General features: G+C 46.8%; 1 protein-coding gene and 1 long non-coding RNA gene across 8 annotated transcripts in view; one reads left to right on the forward strand and one right to left on the reverse strand.

Annotated features, from left to right (window-relative positions):
- Positions 1-25,226, reverse strand: part of KIF1A (kinesin family member 1A) — a 4,129,412-nt gene that overhangs the window by 1,748,498 nt on the left and 2,355,688 nt on the right. For all 7 annotated transcript variants that reach the window (XM_069618139.1, XM_069618143.1, XM_069618141.1 and 4 more), the window contains one exon: positions 5,652-5,707. In XM_069618139.1, coding sequence (XP_069474240.1) covers positions 5,652-5,707 — 56 coding nt within the window. The remainder of the gene's footprint in view (positions 1-5,651; positions 5,708-25,226) is intronic.
- LOC138491571 (uncharacterized) overlaps positions 1-25,226 on the forward strand; it is a 333,185-nt gene that overhangs the window by 151,273 nt on the left and 156,686 nt on the right. Inside the window, exon 2 of the long non-coding RNA XR_011276041.1 lies at positions 10,810-10,878. This is a non-coding gene — a long non-coding RNA (uncharacterized lncRNA). The remainder of the gene's footprint in view (positions 1-10,809; positions 10,879-25,226) is intronic.

A 25,226-nucleotide genomic window follows, 5' to 3' on the forward strand; every position in this document is an offset into this window, starting at 1 on the left:
TTTGCGGCAAATAGAAAAAATAATCTCAAGTCAAAGTCAGCACACACCTGCAGATGTGTAAACCTCCACAAAAAGGACAAAAGAAATCATAGGCATAGCCTCTCAAGATTCGCCTACAATGACAGATATAAAGAAAGTGAAAGGGTTACAAAGAGCAAGTTAAGTATATTATAGCGCCGCGTGTGATCACTTGATCCCGGAGACACGTGGCGCTGCATTAATGTGGTCACATGACCAAAATGCGCCAATAAAGTTTGGTGATGCCCGCACCCCTAATGTGTGGCATAGATTCATTCCTGCTCGGGCACCCTGATCCCTAGTGGGGATCCGACACTGGCGACGAAGAGGAACAAACCCCAGCAGCTGCTCGCACGCCTTGTGGGCGTCCCCAGCACACCGGCCTGTTTTGCACAGAGGCCAATGTTCCTCGTTTGGCTCAGGGGTGTGAAGACTTTTGGAGCAGGGTGGAGCGCCACCAAAGAGCCGTTGGCTCACTCGCCCTGCATTCCAGGAAGCCACATGCATCGCTCACGGAGCAGCAGCTGTCACAGCCCAGCTGATTGAGAGATATCCTGACCTATGGCGGAGGAGGTATGGCAGTTAAAAAAATAAAATAAATAAGAAAACAAAAAGTATACCCTGGATTCAAGGAGTGCATGTATGCCCAAAAGGGAGGCCCAGTCACTGAACGTGCCCTGTAGGCTTAATCCAAGGTCTAAAGGTCCGGCCACACTCCAGCTTTTCTGCAGTACTGAGGGAGATACAGAGAGAAAAGAGACAGGTCATCATGCCACCACAAGTGGTTAGAAAAGGATGAAGCGCCCCAGCCTGCTGCCTACAGCATGCCTAACCCAACCCAAGGGCAAGACCATGCACCTGCACCTGCGCCTCAAGGAAGGGGTACATTCCTACTACCATCCCCGCTTCCTTTCGACACCTCTAACTCCACCAGCCTAGGGCCGAGAGGCAACAGGTGGAGGAAAGAGTGTGGATGCCGTTGGTCTGCAGGACGACAAGCGCATCATAGGACTGCTCAATGTCGTGGCCTGGAAGTGCAGAACATCATTTTTGAATTACTGGAGGATTTACCAGGACCTCAACCAAATACTGAATGAACACTTTGCAATGCACAGGCATGTACACTACAAAGGACATGTGTTCCATACCGCAACGCAACTTCCAGGTGAAAGCATGGACAAGTTTGTCACGTGCCTCAAATCCAGAGTAAAGCATTGTGAATTTCATCCATATAACAACTAAGAGGCCGACAAGTTGCAAATTATCCCAGGCCATGGGTCATTACCATTAAAAAAGGAAGCTACTGCAAGTGCCACACTCGCTAGCGGAAATACTTGTGCTCGCAAGAGCAACATCGGCGTTAGACCTACAAATATACACCCTAACCAAAACTCACATCTCATCTGCACCCAGCATCAAAGAGGAAACCGTTAACAAGCTTGTGGGACATCAGGAACCATCCCAAAATGTGAGATCGAAGAAGAGGCAGTGTTTCCATTGCGGCTACAATCTACTACATGATGGGTTGTGTCCAGCCATCGGCCAAGTATGCTCAGCCTGTGGGGGTGAAGACCATTTTTGAGTGATGTGCAGGAACCCCAACGCCTCCAGACTGAGTCCCTCGGATCAAAAACATCACCGGGAGACGTCCCCTCCCCACCAGCAAAGGGAGGAGAGACCCAGATACTCAGAGAGAAGATACCACAAATAGAGGCGTCACACGTGATCAAAGAACTGTCCGCCACCAGAGGGTTGTCTGAAAGGAAGGAGGCAGATCCACCATTTACACATGCACACGCCATCCACGAGTGAGCCCAAATCCCAGTTCAGCACTGAGCGGAGAAAGAGAGGGTATCTGTATGCCCTCGGCAACACTACTGTCTCGGAACACAGCCCCACACTACCGCTGACAATCCAGGGAAAATACTGACGTCCTTGACGATTCAGGGCCACGGTCTACGCGATGCCTGAGAGTTAATACCACAAGCTCACTCAGAGTCCCAAACTGAAGAAAGCACACACATACATCTACGCATATGGAGCGAAGGAACCTCTTTCTTGCCTTGGGGCCATCACAACTCTGTGCAGACACAAAGACAAGCAGGACCACATATTCATACAAGTCCTTGCCACATAAGTCACCAGTGGATGCATACTAAGCTTTAAATCTTCTGTACAGATGGGACTCATTCACATACTCATCAAGTGATGGCGGAAAAGTACATATCGCCTGCCACCAGGGTAGTGGCAAAATTCCCCAGACTCCTCAAAGGGGTGGGAAAACTAAAGGAACAAAAGATACAACTACACATAGACAAAACAGTGAAACATAGAGCACACACTTTCAAGGAATCCCATTATCATAATCTGGTGGAAAAATAAATTCTCGCCCTCGTGGAAGCCGACATTACAGAACCAACGTCAGGGCCAACCCCATGGGTCTCCCCAGTGGTACCTGTGCCAAAAAAAGGGCTAGAAGGAAAAATAAGGCTCTGCATAGACATGCATGCACCCAATCAAGCCATACTCGGAGAGCATCACCAGTCCCTGTGCATCACATGATGCACCTACTCAATGGAGCTAGAATCTTCTCCCATTTGAATCTGAACAGTATATACAACCTTCACTACCCACCTGGTACAATTCTGCTATAAGCGCCTAAGTTTTTGAATTTCTACGGCCACAGAAATATTCCAAGAAGAAATTAGCAAAATCATCTGCCACATACTGCTCTGTATCAATTACAGTGACGACATACTGATCTGTGGTCAATCCCAGGAGGCCCACAAAGCAAATCTGTTGAATGTTTGCACAGCCCTCAATTACGCAAACTAAACCCTGCGTTTTCAACCAGACCACACTGACATTTTTTGGACACATCTATTTAGAAAAAGGCATCCAGCCTGACCCGGACAAGATCCGAGCAGTGACGGAAGCCCCTCGCCTGACAAACATTGCACAGGTGAGGTTGTTCCTAGGACTGGCAAGTTACTGCACCCATTATCTGCCTCAGTTTGCATCTACAAGTGCCCCGTTACATGTTTTGACCAAACAGGACCACTCATTTGAATGGGGTAAAACACAGCAGAAGGCCTTTGAGAAAATCCAGAGAGATATTGCTGTGGCTGTCTGTATGTCCTATTTCGACCCTAACATGCACCGAAGTTACGGTGGACGCAAGCCCTGTGAGCCTCGGAGCCATCCTCGCCCAACATTCAAGCAGCGTACACACACAGAGATGGATAGTATCCTACGCCAGCAAGAGTCTCACTGATGCAGAGCAATGCTACTCGCATACCGAAAAGGAGGCCCTGGCGATTGTCTGGGTTTGTGAGCATTTTCATTTGTTTGTGTATGGCAAACCTTTCACCATCACCACCAGGCCCTTGTCACCATCTATGGTAAGCCGACCGTCCAAATGCCAGCCAGGATCGCAAGATGGGGGCTCTGTCTGCAAGAGTACAACTTTGTCATCACTCACAAGCCTGGAAAAGATGAGAACCCTGCAGATTTCCTTTTCTGCGATCCGCTTGCAGGACCCTACATGTCAAACGACCGGGCGGATGGCTACATCAACTACGTCATCCTTCACACAGTGCCCCAGGCCATCCACATGGCAGAACTTACAAGGAGCACCGCAGAAGACGCAACACTGAACCTCGCAACCCATCCATCCTGAACGGGTGATGGACCTCAGTGGAAGCATCGATAAGGAACAACCAGTCACTCGATGGGGCACTCTTCAAAGCCCTTGCAAGATCCAGAGACAAACTGTTGCTGTCTCCCTCCTCATTAATACTGAGAGGGGACCGAATCGTACTACCGACATCCCTCCACCACCTGATGATAGACACTGCACATGAGAGCCACAGGGGCATTGTATCTACAAAATGTATGCTCCGGAGGAAAGTGTGGGTCCCCCAGCCTGGACAAAATGATCGAATCAACACTGAAGTCATGTCATATCTGCCTCAGTCTAGAGCCCGCATCATTCCCAGATCTTTGCACATCACACCGCTCCCAGAGGGTGGGAAGAGGTCGCAATTTACTTTTATGGTCCACTGAGATCTGGTGAATATGTACTAGTAGCCCTTGATGAGCATTCAAGGTATCCAGAAACAGAGTGCCTTCCACAGCTGCTGCGACGGTGATCCCTGTCCTAGACAGGATATTCTCTGCATACAGGGTCCCTAAAGTGGTCAAGTCCGACAATGGACCACCGTTCACCGGAAAGGACTTCCATAATTTTGCCAACTACATGGGATTTCATCACAGGAAGGTCACGTCGCTGTGGCCCCAGGCAAATGGGGCAGTGGAACGATTCATGGCTAATGTCAAGAGGGCCATCAGAATAGCAAACATTACCCACATGCCCATCGAATATTCACTGTACCAGCTCCTGCGGGATTACCAGAACACACCGGACTCCACAGGAGTATGCCCAGCAGAGCTAATGTTTGGCAGACGCATGTGCTCACGGCTACCCCTGGAGATCCAACAGTAAGGGAGGAGCCCACAGGAGCAGGAAGTGAGGAGAAGAGATGACAAGGCTAAAAACAAGATGAAAGAATACGCTGATCACAAACACCCAGCTAGGGAAGCCAATTTAAGAGTTGGCGATCATGTCCTGGTGCAACAGACTCAGACCCACAAGGACATGCCGCCATTTGACCCCCTGCCACTGAACATCACAGAGATGAAGGGATGCATGGTCACGGCAGAGAGAGACGGTTGGACAGTGACGAAAAACAGCTTGTTTTTCAGGAAGACATCCCAGTTCGACCAGTTTGGAAGTGAAGACAAAATGCGCCTGAAAGATGTATCTGGGTAGTCAGGTAATGAAGAGGAATGGGACACAGAAGAACAAGGTTCTCCAGAAGGAGGACAGGGAGAACAAGATGCACAACCCTGAGGCTGCATCATCCAAAAGCCGAGATGATGGATTGAAGAAATGGGGTAGGACATGGTATTTTTTTTGGGGGGGGCTTTATCGCCGTATCTGGTCACGTGATTCCAGGGACACGTGGTGCTGCATTAATGTGTTCACATGACCAACGTTAGTGTAAGCGTGCAAAGCACGTGAATAAAGTTAGTTGATGTGTGCATCCCATACTGTGTGGCTGTGTCCTCATTCCCACTGCGGGATCCGACATATATAGACAACCTTATGGCCTGTTACTAGATGTACATATCTGTATATTGTACTGCATGTATTCTTTCAAGGTTATACATCTGAGCATGCCATTTCGTCCTTCAGTAGCCTCTGCATGATCCCCCTCCTGCTTACCTTGCAGCATTTGCTTTTTGGTACTTTTCCCGTACATAATGACCTGTACATGAGCTTGCCTATTTTGAGTGAACATTCTGTGAAATGTTAATTGCACTAAGATGACCCAATGACATCAAGAGCTTCAAATGTTATCTCAAACGAAAGGATTACAAGATCCTCTTGATGAAAACTGTGGAATTTAAAAGCATGCATATCTAAATTATATTTCATGCAACTTCTGTTTTCACAAAACATTTGCTTCTAAAAATTGGGCAAACTTTCTTCCAAAGAATGTGTATCCTTAGGCATAACTCAAAATTCTGACCAATTGTTTGGACTTGAATGAGCACAAGAAATGTTGTACCTGGCTTGGAAAGTGGCATGACTCGAGGGAAGTGGCGTCGTGAGGGTCTTAGAGGGCTGTAAAGAAAGAAGAGTATCATGAATAAAAACAATTAATTGTCTAAGACGTCCTATGCTCATTTTACGTCACTCAAAATAACAGGAAGTCCCGATTCAAGTATTATGCAAGTGAATAAACAACGCAACTACTCTTTCAAGTAAAACCTGGCATATAATGTAGTTTAAACTTTAAAAAAATATGACACAATCTTAACTTAAATCCCTTGTATATTTAGTTAATAACTTCACTTCCTCACCTCCCTTCCCCCACTTTCTCTGATGCGTAGAACTTTGACTCAACTTTTCACGTGCAACCCAAACACCAACCCACTGGTGGAACTACTGACTAAGCAACGTAAAATGTCAATGGTAAATTTGTTTTCAATCACTGTACCAGCATCAAGATGTTCTACATGCCTGTAGTTTTCCACCTTAATGATGAAGGGTAAAAGAGTCATAAAAGAGTGCACATCTGAAAATAGAAAATGGCGATAAAGTCTGCTACACGAAAACGCTGACACACCCTAACACACATCTATTGTGATATGCACAGAGATGTTGCAAATTCACAAGCAATTGGATGGATAATGTTCACCTCTGTGTGTTTTATGTAATCACGACTTCCCTGCACTAGGGAAATATGGGAAATCTGTGTTGTATGACAACATGGATGATTATTATACTTGTTTGTTTTACTCACCACTACCAAAGGCAACAGATCTATAACCTTAAAATATAACTCCCTGTTAGGGAGAATTCTATGTTAAGGCTAATTTCCCAAACCTAGTGAGTCCCCCAGCAGCTTTGCTGGATTTTTGGGGTTTAATTTTTTCTCCTGCTAAGAGTGAGACTCTTTTTCTCCCACTCTTAGGCATGATTTGAGAATGTCCCTTGACTATGTAATGTGTTTTATGGGCTATGGGGTCTTTTACTCCATAGGGCTTCGTGTGTTTTTGGTATGTGTGTTACACAGGACCCTCAGTGCAGTAACACAGGGGTGTCATAGTGACCCCCAAACATAGACTCCATTCTCTGGGACTGACTACTGTCTCCCAGGGCATGTAAAGTCACCATTGGCTTTACTAGTCTTAAATTGTGAACAGAACCAGTACAAACCATCATATTGTGGAAGTACTGGTAGGGGTAATTCCATTGCCCCTGGGTCTGTTTTCCAAGGGGGGCACTGTCCAGTCCCCCCTTGTCGAGTTTCTGGCTGGTGGCAGTGGATATCACGCAAAATATTCCACCAGAATATTTCCTATGGGATTTTTACCATTCATTTTAAACGCACCACTTTTTGGTGCAATGTTAAAGATACCGCCGGGTTATTTATTTAATATTTATTCCCCGGTTCGGTCTTTTTGCCAGGACTCAGTTTTAAAATGGCGTTTGTGTTCGCCTCTGAAACTCTAACCCAAGTCGAGCCCTTTGTTCCACTTTTTGGCAGCCTTCTCCACAGAAGTCCTCCAAATGGTGCCACTCTGGGGTCAACAGGATGTGCGGGAGGGGGATTAGACACCCTGGACTGAGTTGCCTTGGCAACTCAAGTCGCACTCTTGTGTGACTGGCCCAGTGGGGAGCCGCCCGGCTCACCACTTAGCATGTTTGAGTGACAGCTAGGCTGATGAATGGGGGTTTTGCTGCAAAAAAGCAGGGCTTTGGGGACTGGAACTTCAGAAGTCGCCAAAGGACCTAAAGAATCCGAAGAGGGGAGAAGCTGAGCCATCTACAACGACGACACCACCGGTGGAGCCCTGCTGTACGAAACTCACCACTTTCCCGACGACAGAGGAGATCTTCTTCCAGGAGAGTCTTCTTCCCCTTGAGCTGGTGGGACCAACCATTTTCGTCATCCTGTATCGTCTCGTGGTCGAATCGCCCCTGCCAAGCACCCCGGCAGCCGGATAGCCATGCTTCACCACTACCGCGAATAAAAGGTTAGTACCTTTTAACCGAGAAACTCCGCGGCTGGTTTCTTCCTTGGCAGTGCAACGACCTCCAGCTTTCCTCCACGTCGAGATCATATCTTCCCCTGGATGAAGCCCTGACTTGCATCCGCTGCCAGGAACAACTGCCCACGCTGGAGCTTTCTCACCATTTCAGGTACTGTGTCCCGCATGGTCTCCCTTGCAACAGACTGTCCAAGGTGTCCCGTAAATCCTTGACTCTCTATCCTGGGGTGACCTCTGACCTGTTAACATTGCCTTTCTAACTTGATCCAACCTCTTTTGACCTTTCCGCAAAGACTTTGAGTGCATTGCCACTGTGTGATCTTGGGCACATTCCGCCTTGCTCTCTCCAAGAGTGGGCCTGGCCTATGAACTTTTTGCTCTACTGTAGACCCTGCCTTTCTTGACTTGCTGTGGGTTCTTAAAAGTGTTGGTACTGTGTGTTTTTCCTATTCTGCCTTTTCTCTCCCTTTTTAAACAAATTATTGGAGTGCCATCTATGGTTACACGCTCACCCCTGTTTTGCTAAATAAGTGGTGTCTTAACCTAGACTTGTCAAATAATTAACTAGGGAGGTGTATATACTACTAGTGACTGTGTTTGAACTTGCTTGACATATTAGTGCCAGTGTATTTTTACAAGTGTGTTTTTAAATAAATAATTATATACTTTTATACCAAAGCTCTGGTCAGTGTTTGCTTGTGCTACTGTATTTTTAGCCCTATTGTGTATACTCTATATACTGCCTAACTCTTCTTGAGAGATGTCTGACTGCTCAGCCACAGCTACCAGGTAAATCTGGGTGGTGCAGACTGCTACCAATTGGGTTTACTGCTAACACCTGTAGTCTTAAACTTTTTGCAGTGGTCCCTAAAGGAACTGCACAGGTTTCTGCCTAACACTCCCTACACCAATCTGCTCCTTTCCTCCAATCTCTTTGCTAAACTAAATGCCTTGGGGCCATCTGCATGACCTACTGTGTTCCGAAAAGGGAACCGTCTACATCTGCCAGGTCCATGATCCACCTTACTAAACATGACAGCATCAGAAAGATTGCCGGTTTACACAACCACCTCAATGAAATACCCAAATGGGTGTTAAATAAAGAGCAGACACACCCAATGGGCAAACAGGATTTTATTTGCGGGCATCTCTTCAACCACCACTGCATGAATACATGAGAGGAAAAACTTCTCTCCTGGAATGGATCATTCAAAGTATTCCATTCCACACTAGTATCATAGCAACATGTGTATATAGGCACACAATGCAGAAAAACAGTAAAATGCAACATCTTCCCCTCTAAAATCAAGAGGGTTCAGTTGAACCTGAAGGGGAATAGAGACAAGCAATGTTCCCTCTAAGCTGTGCGCATGTGCGCTTGCCCAGCTTCATTCTGGGTGCCGCTGAGAAGAATTTTAGCAGCGCACACAGACAATTCCCACTTATTCATAAACATGTTATAAGGGACAAGCGACAGCAACTACCTAATATTTGCTTTCTCTCAAAATGAAGATAAATTATACTAACTATTCTTGATATTCTGTTCTAACCTATTTACATTGCCCTACTATACAAGCTTGACCTTTTAAACCTAAAAACCCTAAAAACAGAATACCCCGACAAGAGGTTACAACCGAATATGAAAAAGTGGCTGTATGAATAGAACATATAACTAAGATATGCCTGCACACATTAACCAAATTATCTTCCCTCCCCACCGATGACTCCTATACTTGATTCTACCACATGACTCGAACTCCGCCCAAGGCCACATTCAGATATTACCAGGCAACCTTGACTCATCATATCTTAGCTCTGTAAAAGGTTACCAGACTTAGATAAAAGTCTTGTTTTATGTTTGTTATAATAAGAATGACGTTCAAGCATACAAATCTCTGTTACTCATGGTGCCTTAGCAAAAGCATTACCCACACTTTGTAACCCAAGTTTCAGCTCAAATATTGGATACTGAATGTATGTACGCAGTCTACTAGGATGTGTAACCTCATCCCATGCTTCCTATTCTTTGTACATATGTCACACAAGCACTTTGAAAAGCCCCCTTGCAAGTTAACGCATTATGAAACTCAAATATTAATTTGCCCTGTAAGGATTTTGAGTAGGCAAATGTCATGGTCAACGTCTCCTACTTTAGCATTGCTAACATTACCCTATAAGAGGAGAGCAACATTGCAATATCATTTACTTGGGTTATAGGTTAAAGGCGCAAATGAAAAGTTTCGAAATACAATAGGTTCGAAACAAAAGGACCGAAAACAAAAGATTTGAATTTTTTTTTTTTTTTTTTTTTGGTGGGGGGGTCCCCCCGCCAACTGCCGTTTTTGTGGTAAAAACCACTTTTTTTACCTATGCGAAAACCAAAAAAAATATATAATAAAAAAAAATCAAACCTTTTGTTTTCGGTCCTATTGACCTGAACCTATTGCATTCAAACATTTTGTAATCACACCTTTAACTGGACACCATTTACTTGGCCTGCAAGGGATAATTGGTATTGACTTTGCCTGGCATCATTCGTATATAAAATTAGGGCAACAATATTCAGATAACAAGAATGTTTTTCACACAACCTAAAACCTTTCAAAATGTTCAGAGTTCTATGGAGCATAGACCTTAACAAATGATATGTTAACTCGCTGCTATACAAAAATGGTTGCACTGAGCACTTGTATAATCCTACCCAAAAATTGAAAGGTGAGGTATGTTGCAAACAATCTTGTATGTACTTCATAGTAATTGTGCACATGCAGATTTATGAAATTTTCTTAAACTCCACACAATATAATTGTGAGGCTTTAAATTGGATCTGCTCACAAAGTATTGTAGGTATGCAAATATCCCAGTTAGTGTGTTACTGCTATATCCCCTCACTTTTTACAGAGCCCTGTCAACTAATATTTGAGGCTAGTACAGGAGCCAGGGAGAGGAATGGGTGGAAGGGAACATGAGACCACTCCTTTGGGGTGAAGAACAAATCAGCAACTTTTAAAAACCAAATCAGTTGTTTTGGCAGTACAGTACAGTGAAGTTTTCTAAAGAATAGGAAACTATATTAATAGTCTAGGAAACTGCACTTTCTCTTTCTGTCTATGCTCAGCTGCTGAGGACTTTTCAATGTAATCATGGGTTTGCCTTTATTGCCTCTAGCATCCCCATGCATCTTGTTCAACTGATAACAGTGAATTTCAGAGGAGGAGTCCCAAGTTAAAGAAGAAGGTACACAATATATTTTACTTCTGAGCATTGCTACTGTTGACAGGGCAAGTATATATAATGTTCTTCAACGGGGCACCAGAAGAAACCTCAGTAAGGCTCTTGTTCATTTTTGTCTAGGCTGTGGTTAGCAAGGGTGGGAAAATCTATAAGCTGTATTATGTGCCCTGTAATTTAACTTCCTATGTCAGGGTTACAAGCAGGGTTCTTATACTATGTTACTGCATACGTGGGATCAAAAGATTTTTTAGGGAGTAAGAAAGTAGTTGGCTTTTCCAGTAGGGATATTTCATGCTTAATAAAATATGTTCTTTCCCCTTAAAATTCCTCTTGAGATCGTGAAGTAATAATATTTGAGTTTCTACCAATGCCACTTGTCTGCTGTCATTGATTCAAAAAGATATCAGTGGAACTTTGTGGAAAGAAGCAGGGGTAGATTCCTATATGTTCATGGCTTCCCGTTTTTGTTTTTAGTGAGTATATGTCTCCTAGCTGTAAATTTTGAGTTTTGAGTATATGTTGTCACAACTCACAGACCAACATAATGTGGATAGTGAAAAGAGGCCCAGGAATTCTAATCATCATATTTTGTGGTGCAGTTATTCTAATGCAATTATTGTGCTTACACAAATTATGGGAGGCATTTTCTCCTTGCCCTTGAAACCATTAAAGTGGCACATTAACTCTTATTGGCATGTTTTCTGACAAATTCCTTTCAGTTACAATTATTCGATTTGCAAAAATTGCATAATGTCTGAATTTTTGACAGCCACATTAGTGATAAGCTATACTTGTTTTTTTTCATAAACATGAGTTGTTTCCCAATGGCATTAAGCACTTTCTGTATTGTCTCTGAGGAGTGCTGACAAATGAATAGCCAAAACTAAACCTATTGTTTATCCTGAGCACGCAAAGCTTTTTTTGTGCATAAACATTTTTCTCTCAGCGTAGGAGTACTTTTGTTAGGTACTATGGCATATCTTGAAGTCGTGGACCTGTTGATGAGCTCTCCTTATAATCGCATATAAAATAGTTTTTATATAGCCTATATTTTCAGAAAAAGAGTTGTAAGATGCTCCTTTAACACTGATTTGTAAAGAATTGCGGTGGTTGGGAAGGGGAAATTGCCTCCCAAACTCTTCAGAGATGGTATCTCACTAACTACGCATGCTCAAAAAAGTGGCTTACATCGTTATTCAGTTGCACATGTGGAAAATAATGTGCGCACAAAGACAAATCATTTGCGCACTTAGAGAAAAATAATTAGAGGGAACATTGGAGACAAGCTTTCGGAAGGTTTTCACCCTAGCTGCAACTCAACTCCTGGTATCTTGAGCTCTCCGCTCCTCCACCTCCAACTCTCTAAGTGTCAGTCGCTTTTCCAAGCAGAGAGTTTGGGGCAGATCTCTTTCTTCAGCTGGGGTCTCTCTCATGGAACAGCCTCCCTGCCTCTCTCAAACTTGAGCAGAACCATCTCCGGTTCCGGAAGCAACTCAATACCTTCCTCTTCGCTTCCGCTTGCTCTCTTCCTCTCCCCTGCTGATGACCCATCTGCTCCATGCACTGGTCACCTGGCAACCTTCTGAATTGGGTCCAGGTCCCTGCCTGTACAGTTGCACCTCGCTCTACCTCTTGGCTCCCCCAGCACTTGCGGTCTGTATCTGTAACCCTACAGTCCCCTCTCTCTGCACTTATGAGCCAACCGTTGACTGCACTTTCTGATTACCTGCACTTCTCCAACCCCCTTTGCACTTCTCTTCCTCTTCCCCACGCTTGCGCGATCTGAATGACACAAGGCCTAGTAAGATCGTTGTTTTGGCCTCTCTCTGTTTCCCTCTCCTTGTCTTGTCGTGACTAGAAACACTTTTGTACAGGCGTGTTATAAATTCCATATCATATAAATTGCCCAGAGAACCTTAACTACCAACCCCCAACCCAGGTGGAGGAGTTAGGGGCTCACACAACCACCACCCTCTCCATATTGCACACACTACTGCCACTCGCGAGGACCAAAAGGGCATCTCTCCTCAAGCTCCTGAAATGTTGGCTAGAACTTCATTTGTACTGTGCACAGAGGATAGGGCAACTTGAATAGGACCCAGTCCTTCACACGCACATGCCTGTCTAACACTGCCTTGTATGAGTTGTGCCTTTATTTATAAATGGCCTGCTTCCTCTCAGCCCTCTCTCTAAAACCTCATTCGGGACTGATGCCCTCACTCCTTGCTCACCATATAGTCACCGTGGTTTAAACCTTGTCCCAACTGCTCTTCCCTTCACTTCTTTAAAAGGCACCAAATCCATTACTGAGTGAGGAGCGGTGCAGTAACTCCAAATCATATACCAGATGGAGGTCTCCCACAAACCGACTGTTAAAACGGATTGCTGAACTCTGTCCTGGTGGCGCAGAAGTTCAGAAGGCCAACCTAATTACTTGGAACAGGGTAACCTCTGGACAAGCCAGACCAATCAAGGTAGCGATCGCGGCGGTCAAGACTAGGTCTCAAGAGGGGTGAGGGTGACTGAAAGCCCGCAATGAGCACACAAAGCAAGGACACTTACAAATTACTCCAAACAGGTGTTATATTAAAAATATATACACATTTATTCCAAGGCCTTTAAAACAATGACCGTAGCGAGAAATCACAATACAACTCTAGTAAACCAACACATACCATACCAATACAATATATATACAAATACAACAAGTCTCAAGCGTTAGATGCACGAAATGTGTAGTCCACCTAAAAGGGAAGGAAAACAGGCAGTGCAAAATAATGCTTAGACCCAGTCCGCCTTCAGAGGCACCTAACTAAAAGGAAGTCCGAGCCCTACGAAGAGTGGAGCCTTGTGCTCAAAAGTACCTGCACACGCTGGTGCCAACGGGCAAAAGGGGAGTCTCTTCGAGGGAAATCAGGCAGTTCAGATTAGTGCACAAATGAAGAAGAACAGTGTTCCGCAACTCAAGCGCAGCCTCCACTGTGGGCAGAAGCAGAGCGCGAGTACGGAAAGGCGTGCTGTTTTGACACAGCGGGGAAAAGCTATGGGCTCCTGCAGGAGGGCGACCAGTTCCTAGCTATGCTACTCACCGGTCCCCGATGCAAGCAGACCCAGGCTTCTCCGTGTCAGTTTCAGTCGCTGGCAGGTTCAGAAGAGCAGGGGACGTCTCGTCGTCGTGTTGAGTCTGCAGCAGCAGAGTTGAGTAAAAGACGTCCCAAACGAAGGAACCCGCACAGTTTGTTACCACAGCAGGGCAACGGAGCGGCCGTGTGTATCTGAGCCAAATGTACACTACTCACTTCAGACCTGGGAACGCCAAGTGTACGAATCGTGTGAGAGTGACAAGGACTCGAAATACTACACAACCTGGCGGCGGTTACAGAGCAAGACTCCTGTGTAGGCTGGTCAGTCTGCTGGATGGCCAAGAGACGCTTCCGAAGGCTTACTAGCAGGAGATGGTGAAGATGCCGAGAATAGCTGTTCCCGCTATTCCAAGGGTCGAAGTACCAGTACAGGCCTTCTGGTTCGATCAAAGGTGAAAAGGGTTTCACAAGGCGACAGCAGTGCAGAGGAGCAGTCCTTCAGCGGGTCACCAGCGATTCCTCGGTTCAGCCTCTTGGTTGCAGGATACTTGGCTCCTGTATTCCTTCATTCGTGAGAACTCAGGAGATCGACATGGTAGTGGTGTTTCCAGCCCCCTCTTATCCACGGTTCCCTTTGCGCCAAAATGGAGGGGACCCAATGGGAGATCCGCTCATCAACACTCACACCATTCGTGGACCTATCACGGACCAAGGTGGTCCCAGGCATTCACACTACCCTAGACTCTCTGGCACCCAGGATATGTATTGGGACCAGACATCCCAGCCCACATCCTGGAGGCACACACAAGACATGTAGAAGCCCGCGAAAGCATCCGTGTTTCGCGGGAAAGTACATGCCCAAATAAGGAAGGCCCCGGGTCGGCTCGACCTGGGGAAGGTGAAGGGAGCAAGACGGTCAGCGGACAGGACAAAGGAGCCTCGTGGTCTGGCCATTTTGGGAGCCAGGCCACCATTTTGGGTTAAGCGCGAGAAACGCGCTTAGGACGCCAAAAGGAGCTCAAACACAAGAAACGATCGCTGCCACCATTCCCGTCCGTGAATAACTTGCACCGATCAGTTACAATCCTAAACGAGTATCTAGGGCCCGTAGAAGGCTAGAGACCCAAGAGAGCAGTAATTTAGCTTACAGTGCCCTCTTGTGTCATGTTGCACGAAAGCCGCAACATGATAAAAGAAACTACGGAAAACAGCGTTTCCCGGTACTGACTGTCTTAAGGGCATGTCAGTTTCACCGTAAGAAAGGAGCGAAAGCCCAGAGGAGTATGGCAGAAGGCTGCACTTCTCTGGCAAAGTCGAGAACAAGGTGAAAAACAACAGCAAAAAGTTTAGGGGTTGCCACATGGAAGGAAAATTACCTACAATTACGAAATCTTTCCTAACACTCGCCCCTCCCAGACTATGGACAGGGGGAACTAATCCACCCCTGGATGAGTCTCTTGTTCAGGTCGGTTAAACATTCTGGACAACCCATCAGCATTGCTATGTTGGACACCTGGCCTATGCTCAATAGTGAAGTCGAAGCCTTGTAGACTTATGGACCACCTAAGCAACTTTGGATTGTCCCCCTTCATGTTCATTAGCCACTTTAAGGGCTTATGGTCAGTTTGCACAGTGAAGTGGGTCCCATAGAGGTAGGGCCTCAGCTTCCTTAGGGCCCACACAACAGAGAAACATTCTTTCTCTACCGTGGACCATCTGAGCTCTCTGTCCTTAAGCTGGCGACTAATAAAACCAATAGGGTGTTCCTTACCCTTCTCGTCTACTTGTGATAGTACAGCTCCTATCCCAGTGTCAGAGGCGTCCGTCTGCACGATAAAAGGTCTTTGATAATCAGGAGCCCTGAGGACAGGGGCCTGGCACAAGGAGTCTTTTAAGCCATTGAAGGCCTTCTCACACTCGTCGGTCCAAGTTACCTTCTTGGGTTTCTTCGGAGTTGTGAGGGCAGTCAGAGGGGCAGCTATGGTGCCATAGTCTGCCACGAAATTGCGGCAATACCACGTGAGTCCTAAGAAGGCTCTCACTTGGGTTTGCGTAGTGGGGGTAGGCCAGTCTTGTACTGCTTGTACTTTACTGGGAAGAGGCTGTATCCTCCCTCCACCTACTTCATGTCCAAGGTAAACCACTGAGCCTTGTCCAATCTGGCATTTGCTAGCCTTTATGGTCAAGTGTGCTTTCTGAAGAGCCTGGAGCACAATCCGGAGGTGTTTCACATGGTCTTCCCAGGTGGCACTGAAAACTGCTATATCGTCCAGATATGCAAGACAGAATTCGTCCAACCCATTCAAAACATGATTCACAAGCCTCTGGAAAGTGGCAGGTGCATTCTTCAACCCGAACGGCATTACCCGGAATTGGTAAAGGCCGTCTGGAGTAGAAAACGCTGTCTTCTCCTTGGCATGTTCTGCTAAAGCTATTTGCCAATAGCCAGCAGTGAGGTCAAACGTGCTGAGGTACTTGGAGGCACCCAACGTATCCACCAGCTCATCTGTTTGAGGCAAGGGGTGTGCATCTGTCTTGGTGACAGCATTCAGAGCCCTGTAATCCACGCAGAACCTCAATTCAGAAGTGCCTGCCTTTGGAACCAAAACCACAGGGCTGGACCAAGGACTACTAGAGGGTTCAATCACCCCAAGGTCTAACATCTTGTTGACCTCGGTCTTAATATAAGACCTACTTTGTCTGACATCCTGTATCCCCTACTTTTGGTAGGTACACTGTCTCCTGTGTCTATGTTATGTTTGCACCAAGGTGTCAAACCAGGCGACTGTGAAAACAGGGGGGAAAACTGCCTAAGCAAACTTTTCACCTCAGCCTGCTGATCAGAAGTCAGGTGAGGGGCCACTCGGACACCCTCAAAGGAGCTATCTGAAAGACCGTTTTTGAACAGGTCGGGGAGAGGTTCAGACTCCTCTTCCTCAACATCTGAAGCCAGTAGCAGTGCTGCGATTTCGACTCTTGGGACGAAAGCCTTCAGCCTATTCACGTGAAACACTTTTGGAGCCTGTACAGGCCTTCCAAGGTCCACTAAATAGTTAACCTCACCCAGGGGCTCCACCACTGTGTAAGGGCCTGACCATTTGTCCTGTAAAGCTCGAGGCCTTATGGGATCCATGATCAGGACTTGCTGACCAGGTGTAAAGTTGATGAGGGAAGCTTTCTGGTCGTACCAATGTTTCACCAGCCCTTGTCCTGCCTTCAATTTATCACTAGCCAAGCCCATCAGAAGTACCATCCGTTTTCTGAGCCCTAGCACATAATCAACTACGTTGGTAGTAACAGGGGGAGTGGGCATCTCCCATCCCTCTTTGACTATGGCTAAGTGTCCCCGTACAGGATGACCAAACAGAAGTTCGAAGGGGCTGAAGCCAACACCCTCCTGTGGTACCTCTCGGTAGGCAAACAGTAAACATGGTAAAAGAAGATCCCATTTTCTTCTCTGAGGTTCTTCCAGAGCCCCAATCATGCTTTTTAACGTTCTGTTGAAACGTTCCTCCAGACCATTGGTCTGGGGGTGGTATGCAGAAGAGAACTTGTAGGTGACCCCACATTCTTTCCACATAGCCTGCATATACTTCGACATAAAGTTGCTGCCACGATCCGACACATCTTCTTTAGGGAAGCCAACCCTAGTAAATATGCCAAGTAAAGCTTTTGCAACTGACTTGGCAGTTACAGTTTTCAATGGGATGGCCTCAGGATATCTGGTTGCATGGTCGACCAGCACCAGGATAAACCTATTGCCCGAGGATGTTTGCGGGTCAAGGGGACCAACGATGTCGATCCCTACCCTTTCAAATGGTACCCCCACAACTGGGAGCGGTACCAATGGAGCTTGGATTGTCGAGCCAACCTTACCAGATAACTGGCAGGAGGCACAACTCCTGCAGTGACTTTCTACTTGCACCCCTATCTTGGGCCAGTAGAAGTGCATGGATAACCTTTGCTTGGTCCTCTTAATACCAAGGTGACCAGCAAGGGGCACTTCATGCGCCAACTGCAGGAGGAAGGGCCTAACAGCAAGGGGAACCACCAACCTCCTATGGTCTCCTTCTGTAGACTCTGTGGGCTCACTATAAAGGAGTCCACCTTCCCAATAAATCCTATGCGTCCCAGGAGGTTCACCCTCAAGCTGGGAGCAGGCCTGTCTCCTTATGCCTTCCAGAGATGGGCACTCACGTTGGCCTTTACTGAATTCGTCCCTATCAGGACCTCCTTCAACTAACAAGTCTTTTAGTTCAGGATGGTCGTTGGGGTCAAATACTTCAGGCATCGCCACCTCTTCGTCAGGCCCGGGCGATTGACCAACTTCCTCCACCGCAGTGGTAGGCGAGCTCGGGGGAATATTCTCTTTCCCTCGTCTTGACTTGTTGACTCCTTTCGCCTTGGGTTTCCCCTTAGGCTGGGGCGGCGTATTGGTCTTGGCCAATGCTGCCCGTGCTTGAGACCGTGTGTAGGGTCTTTCGGCAGTGTCTCCTATGAGCCCTAAAGCTCTGAGATCATTACCTAACAAGACCTTTCCCGGGACGTTTCTCTGAATGCTCACTGGAATCCTGACTACTGTACCATTTAAAGTAAGATTTACAGGTATTACTGGGAACATACGGAGTGGGCCGTCAGCCAACTTAGTGGGCATCAGAGTAGCTCTGGCAACTTCCTCTGAGTCTACCAACGTAGAGTCCACTACAGTTCGACTGCACCCACTATCCCTAAGAGCTGGAGTATCTACTCCATTGATCAGCACACTGTCTTTAAAGTAGTGCTTGGTATTATCTGGAATCCTAGCATAAGCCTCTGCGACTTTAGGCTCCCAGGAACCCAGGGAAACTAAAACTACCTCAGCCTCTATCCCGCTGGGAAATGAGTCTGAGGAGAAGGATGCTCCTGTAATCTCTTCTTCCTCGTAGGAGGAGAAGGCCAGATTAGCGGAGTGGACCCCCAAAGGTCTAACTTTAAACCGGGGATCCCCCTTCACGTGGTCAGTTGCTCCACAAGCAAAACAAGATCCATTGGGTCTGTTTACATAGGGAGGCTTATTGTAACCAGAGTTCTGTTTCAGAGGCTGACCTCCACTACCCTGTGAGTTCTCTTGTGTCTTACCCTTATTTTTCTTTTTGTGGCCCTTTTGAGAAGAAGATTTATCAGATTCTCCACCCTCCTTATTTTTGGACTTTTTCCCTTCCTCCTGCTTACCAGGATGAGTTTTGTCCTTATGGGACACTCAATGTGACACCCATAAGTCTGCTGCAATGGCCAGCTTCTTAGGATCTATCTCCTTCGAATCGGCCAAATGCTGCTTAAGCTCCGGGGAAGAAGATGCAAAAATGTGTTCTAGCATGGCAAGATTGATCATGCCTTCGAAGGTAGAAACCTTATAACCTTCGACCCAGCCAGTTAAGTTTTTCAAGGATTCAATGACATAAGATACCCAAGTACCACCTTCCTTTTTCTTATACTCTCTGAATCGTTTCAAATATTGGGCCGGAGTCTTCCCAAACTTTAAAATGAGAGTTTGCTTTAACATTGGGAAATCAGCTCGCTCAGCCTTCGACATTTCCATAATGGCACTACAGCCAGAATTGGGCAGTCTGCTGAGTAACCAGGCAATCTTATCAGCATTGTCAACTTGTTCAACTTCGCATGCATACTCAAACGCATTCAGCCAGTCCATAATGTCATTCCTTTCCTCATACACACTGAGCAGATCTTTCGGAAACCATGGATGAGAGGATGCCCCAGACCCATGTCCAGGACCCTTGGACCCATTTGCAACCTGAAGCTTGGCCAGTTCCAACTGGTGATCCCTGTCTTTCTGTTTTTCTGCCTGTTCGACTTTTAGTTTGGCTATGCTGAATTCAAGCTCCTTCTGCCTAAACCGCAGCTCTTGCTTCTCGAATTCAAGCATAGCCTCCCCATCAGCACTGGCAGAGGAAACATTAGACATCTCATCCTCCCTGTCCTCGTGGTCGCGGTGGATCAGTGCAGCGACAGAACCGTCGGTTCTACCAGTGAGAGCAGCCCCACCTCCTTCCGCACTGTCCTCAGAAGTTATAGCGTCAAGCTGCGCTTCTTGCCACGCCACGATTCTTTGGATCATATCCAATTTCGTGCCTTGAGAGGAAACACCTCTCGCCGCGCACATCTTTTTCAATGTTTCTGATTTGGAAGCATTTAAAGTTAACAAGGTATTTGTTTCCATACTGTTAGATAGGACTATGGCCTTTTTAAAGTTATACTATAACAATTCACTACGTGTCCTGGTAGGAATAACTTGAAATGCCTTAGTTTGTGCGCAACACTGGATACCTTCAGTCGTATCCCACCACTGTACACCAATTTGTTAAGACGGATTTCTGAACTCTGTCCTGGTGGCGCAGAAGTTCAGAAGGCCAACCTAATTACTTGGAACAGGGTAACCTCTGGACAAGCCAGACCAATCAAGGTAGCGATCGCGGCGGTCAAGACTAGGTCTCACGAGGGGTGAGGGTGACTGAAAGCCCGCAATGAGCACACAAAGCAAGGACACTTACAAATTACTCCAAACAGGTGTTATATTAAAAATATATACACATTTATTCCAAGGCCTTTAAAACAATGACCGTAGCGAGAAATCACAATACAACTCTAGTAAACCAACACATACCATACCAATACAATATATATACAAATACAACAAGTCTCAAGCCTTAGATGCACGAAATGTGTAGTCCACCTAAAAGGGAAGGAAAACAGGCAGTGCAAAATAATGCTTAGACCCAGTCCGCCTTCAGAGGCACCTAACTAAAAGGAAGTCCGAGCCCTACGAAGAGTGGAGCCTTGTGCTAAAAGTACCTGCACACGCTGGTGCCAACGGGCAAAAGGGGAGTCTCTTCGAGGGAAATCAGGCAGTTCAGATTAGTGCACAAATGAAGAAGAACAGTGTTCCGCAACTCAAGTGCAGCCTCCACTGTGGGCAGAAGCAGAGCGCGAGTACGGAAAGGAGTGCTGTTTTGACACAGCGGGGAAAAGCTATGGGCTCCTGCAGGAGGGCGACCAATTCCTAGCTATGCTACTCACCGGTCCCCGATGCAAGCAGACCCAGGCTTCTCCGCGTCAGTTTCAGTCGCTGGCAGGTTCAGAAGAGCAGGGGACGTCTCGTCGTCGTGTTGAGTCTGCAGCAGCAGAGTTGAGTAAAAGACGTCCAAAACGAAGGAACCCGCACAGTTTGTTACCACAGCAGGGCAACGGAGCGGCCGTGTGTATCTGAGCCAAATGTACACTACTCACTTCAGACCTGGGAACGCCAAATGTACGAATCGTGTGAGAGTGACAAGGACTCGAAATACTACACAACCTGGCGGCGGTTACAGAGCAAGACTCCTCTGTAGGCTGGTCAGTCTGCTGGATGGCCCAGAGACGCTTCCGAAGGCTTACTAGCAGGAGATGGTGAAGATGCCGAGAATAGCTGTTCCCGCTATTCCAAGGGTCGAAGTACCAGTACAGGCCTTCTGGTTCGATCAAAGGTGAAAAGGGTTTCACAAGGCGACAGCAGTGCAGAGGAGCAGTCCTTCAGCGGGTCACCAGCGATTTCTCGGTTCAGCCTCTTGGTTGCAGGATACTTGGCTCCTGTATTCCTTTGTTCGTGAGAACTCAGGAGATCGACATGGTAGTGGTGTTTCCAGCCCCCTCTTATCCACGGTTCCCTTCGCGCCAAAACGGAGGGGACCCAATGGGAGATCCGCTCATCAACACTCACACCATTCGTGGACCTATCACGGACCACGGTGGTCCCAGGCATTCACACTACCCTAAACTCTCTGGCACCCAGGATGTGTATTGGGACCAGACATCCCAGCCCACATCCTGGAGGCACACACAAGACATGCAGAAGCCCGCGAAAGCATCCGTGTTTCGCGGGAAAGTACATGCCCAAATAAGGAAGGCCCCGGGTCGGCTCGACCTGGGGAAGGTGAAGGGAGCAAGACGGTCAGCGGACAGGACAAAGGAGCCTCGTGGTCTGGCCATTTTGGGAGCCAGGCCACCATTTTGGGTTAAGCGCGAGAAACGCGCTTAGAACGCCAAAAGGAGCTCAAAACACAAGAAACGATGGCTGCCACCATTCCCGCCCGTGAATCACTTGCACCGATCAGTTACAATCCTAAATGAGTATCTAGGGCCCGTAGAAGGCTAGAGACCCAAGAGAGCAGTAACTTAGCTTACAGTGCCCTCTTGTGTCATGTTGCACGAAAGCCGCAACATGATAAAAGAAACTACGGAAAACAGCGTTTCCCGGTACTGACTGTCTTAAGGGCATGTCAGTTTCCCCGTAAGAAAGGAGCGAAAGCCCAGAGGAGTGCGGCAGAAGGCTGCACTTCTCTGGCAAAGTCGAGAACAAGGTGGAAAACAACAGCAAAAGGTTTAGGGGTTGCCACATGGAAGGAAAATTACCTACAATTACGAAATCTTTCCTAACACCGACTTCACCAAGATAGGCCTTGAGAGTTTCCTTGAGACATCTGTTAAACTTCTCCGCTTGTCTGTTCCTGGAGGGATGGTAAACCGATGTCATACCACACATCCCTCCAGGCAGCCCCCTATTTGCCTTAAACAAAACTGCATAATTTTTTCAGAGAGCTTACTCTGCGGGAACTCTGCCCTCCGGCACACTGACCTAAGGAAAGTGACATGGTTTTCTATCGTAGGGGCATCTACAAAGGTAACCTGTAGCCACTTACTATCATACTCAATCAGAATTATGCCATAACTCGTACACTGTGAAACACAGTCAATGAGTCCCACCAGATTAACACCCAGCTTATTCCACGGACCCTTGGGTAATTCGACCATCATTAATTGCATGGCTCAAATATTTGGTCCTTTCTTACTACCAGGGCACACCTAAAACCCCTAACTAATCTGTTGACTACTGCATCTATTCCAGATCACCAGTAGTTGGCAGAGAGGCTGTGTTTGGTGTCTGATATACCCATATACCCAGAGTGAACGATCTAGAGTAGTCCTTTTTGTATACTGCTAGGGGACACAATCTTGGTGTCACATAGTGGAGTCAGATGAGGTTACAAACTCTGAATAATATTCACAAATGTCAGTATAAAAATGTAGATGTTTCAGAGGCATTGGGGATGACATGCTGTAGGGTCCCCTTGGGCTTGACACAATCAGCTTAAATGATGTGGTCCAGGTAGTTTACTTCATGCCTGAAGAATTCAAATGTGTCTCTTTTTAGGATCATACCATATTTAGGATTGTATCCATCACCTCAATAGGAAGGGCTTACAGAAAGCTGACAGCGTCCAGTGCAATGGCCCACCCCAGAGCCATGCATCTGGCCACCGAGGGAGCGGGCACAACAACCCACTTACCTGCCCAACCCATGGCCAAAGACAATAAAATAGCTGCACCAGCCCGCAAGCAAGCTGCCAGTTCCATCTGCTGGCACTCGCTGTCCTCCTACCAAGTCAGATACTTCACCGTTAACAAGCAAAGACCCCTTGCCAGGCTGCCACAGCATCTTTCCACACAAAGAGGGATACAGCCAGTTCAGGGTGGACTATCCAAGCAAGCCAGGGTTGCTACAGCAACCATCCATTTCCCTTGTCAGAGGAAAGAGAGATGCAGCCAGTTCATGGTGAACTGCCTAGGGATCCAGGGGCAGAGGGAAGGTGGCAGGGAGCGAGGGAGTTCAAAAGAAAGAGACAGACATCTAGGCAAAGTTTGCTTATATTTGCTTTCTATCTGAGACTGATGGTGATCTGCTCAGAGCATCTGCTATGACATCCTCTGGCCCAGCAAAATGGGCTGCCATCAGAGATAAGCCATTCTCCAGAGGGCAAAACCAGTCTCATTGTTTCTCTACAAAGAGGCAATGACCCCACACAACCTGTCCATTCAAGTCATACACTGGTGCTCTGTGTTCTGTCAAGACCAACACACATTTGCCTCACACAGATGGACAGCAGACAACCATGGCCAACATGATAGCCTGCCTCTCCGCCATATGTATGTGTTTCCTGAGCTTCCATAAATGACCAAATCTCGCACACCATCAGATTCGATTGGTGAGCGCCTGAGTCATTCATTGAGGTACCCGCATCTACAATCATTTGGGGCAAAATCTGTTGAAGAAATGCCCCATTTAGTAAGTTGTCTCACAGAGCCAATCACAAGAAATCTCAAGATACTCAACCCACGCTCTTAACAGGACATATATGTTGCCCTAGAACTAAGGGCTCTGACACCAACAAAACCACTTTAGTGACCTCATTGAGTAACTGGGCATCAGTCCTATCCTAACTAAGATACAGGAGGCTAAGAGGATGTTCAGCACCCAATCACCAGAACGGAAGGCCCTTCCCAAGCACGTGTTGAAGACTGCTCCAAAAAAATCAGAGGCTCTCAGACGATGAAACATGGGCTGCATGTGTGTAACAGGTGTATCAGTGGCTGGTCCTGGGAGCAGGCTCAGATGAGTCTGTCATCCAGGTAGGGGAGGACAAGTATGCCTTTTCTCCTGAGACGAGCTGCTGTGTGATGAATCCTATGGAGTCATCACTGATGCTCATCCTAAACTCTACTCCCATGTGGCCAGGGGAAGGCAGCTGCTACCTATCATGACCCTGGGGGTGGTATTATGAGGTAGGATAACATGGGAGGAGATGTGGTGACTCCATCAGGAGGGACGCAGTATTCTACCCTTCCATGTGAAGAAGACCCTATAATTCCAGATTGCATGTTGTTATTATATAAATCCCTCCAGGTGTAAAACCCCTTCTTGTCTGTCTCCCTAGACAGGATACTATTCACACCTCATATGCACATAAAACACACTTAACATCTCATGTTTCTGATGGTTTAATTTAAATCAAGATTCAAAACAATACAGCCTTAAAAAGTCTAAAAATCCTACGGACTTCAAATCCCATAAAGCCTTAAGTATTGAGACATAGAAAATGAAGGAGTTAATGAGGAATGAAGGACACATCAAGCTAAATGTGCAGACTAGTTATCTTACTAGAAATCAGCTGTGCAGGGTATTTAAACCCGAAGACTACATTCCATTCAAGAGAGGAGAAGTAAGCTGCAGCATGAGCAAAGTGGAAAGAGGCACAGACAGCAGAAGCAGATGTGAGGAGGTGACCCGCGCTAGGAGAAACAGATGCTTAAGAGCACCCACTTGGAAACACACTTACCCGGAGCGATGTGAGACTGAGAAAGGTGCTGCAGGTGCTTTAGAGGGACCGCTCTGAGGTC

The sequence above is a fragment of the Ambystoma mexicanum genome, chromosome 10, assembly GCF_040938575.1.
Source record: "Ambystoma mexicanum isolate Mex_15411 chromosome 10, UKY_AmexF1_1, whole genome shotgun sequence".
NCBI classification, from domain to species: Eukaryota; Metazoa; Chordata; class Amphibia; order Caudata; family Ambystomatidae; genus Ambystoma; species Ambystoma mexicanum.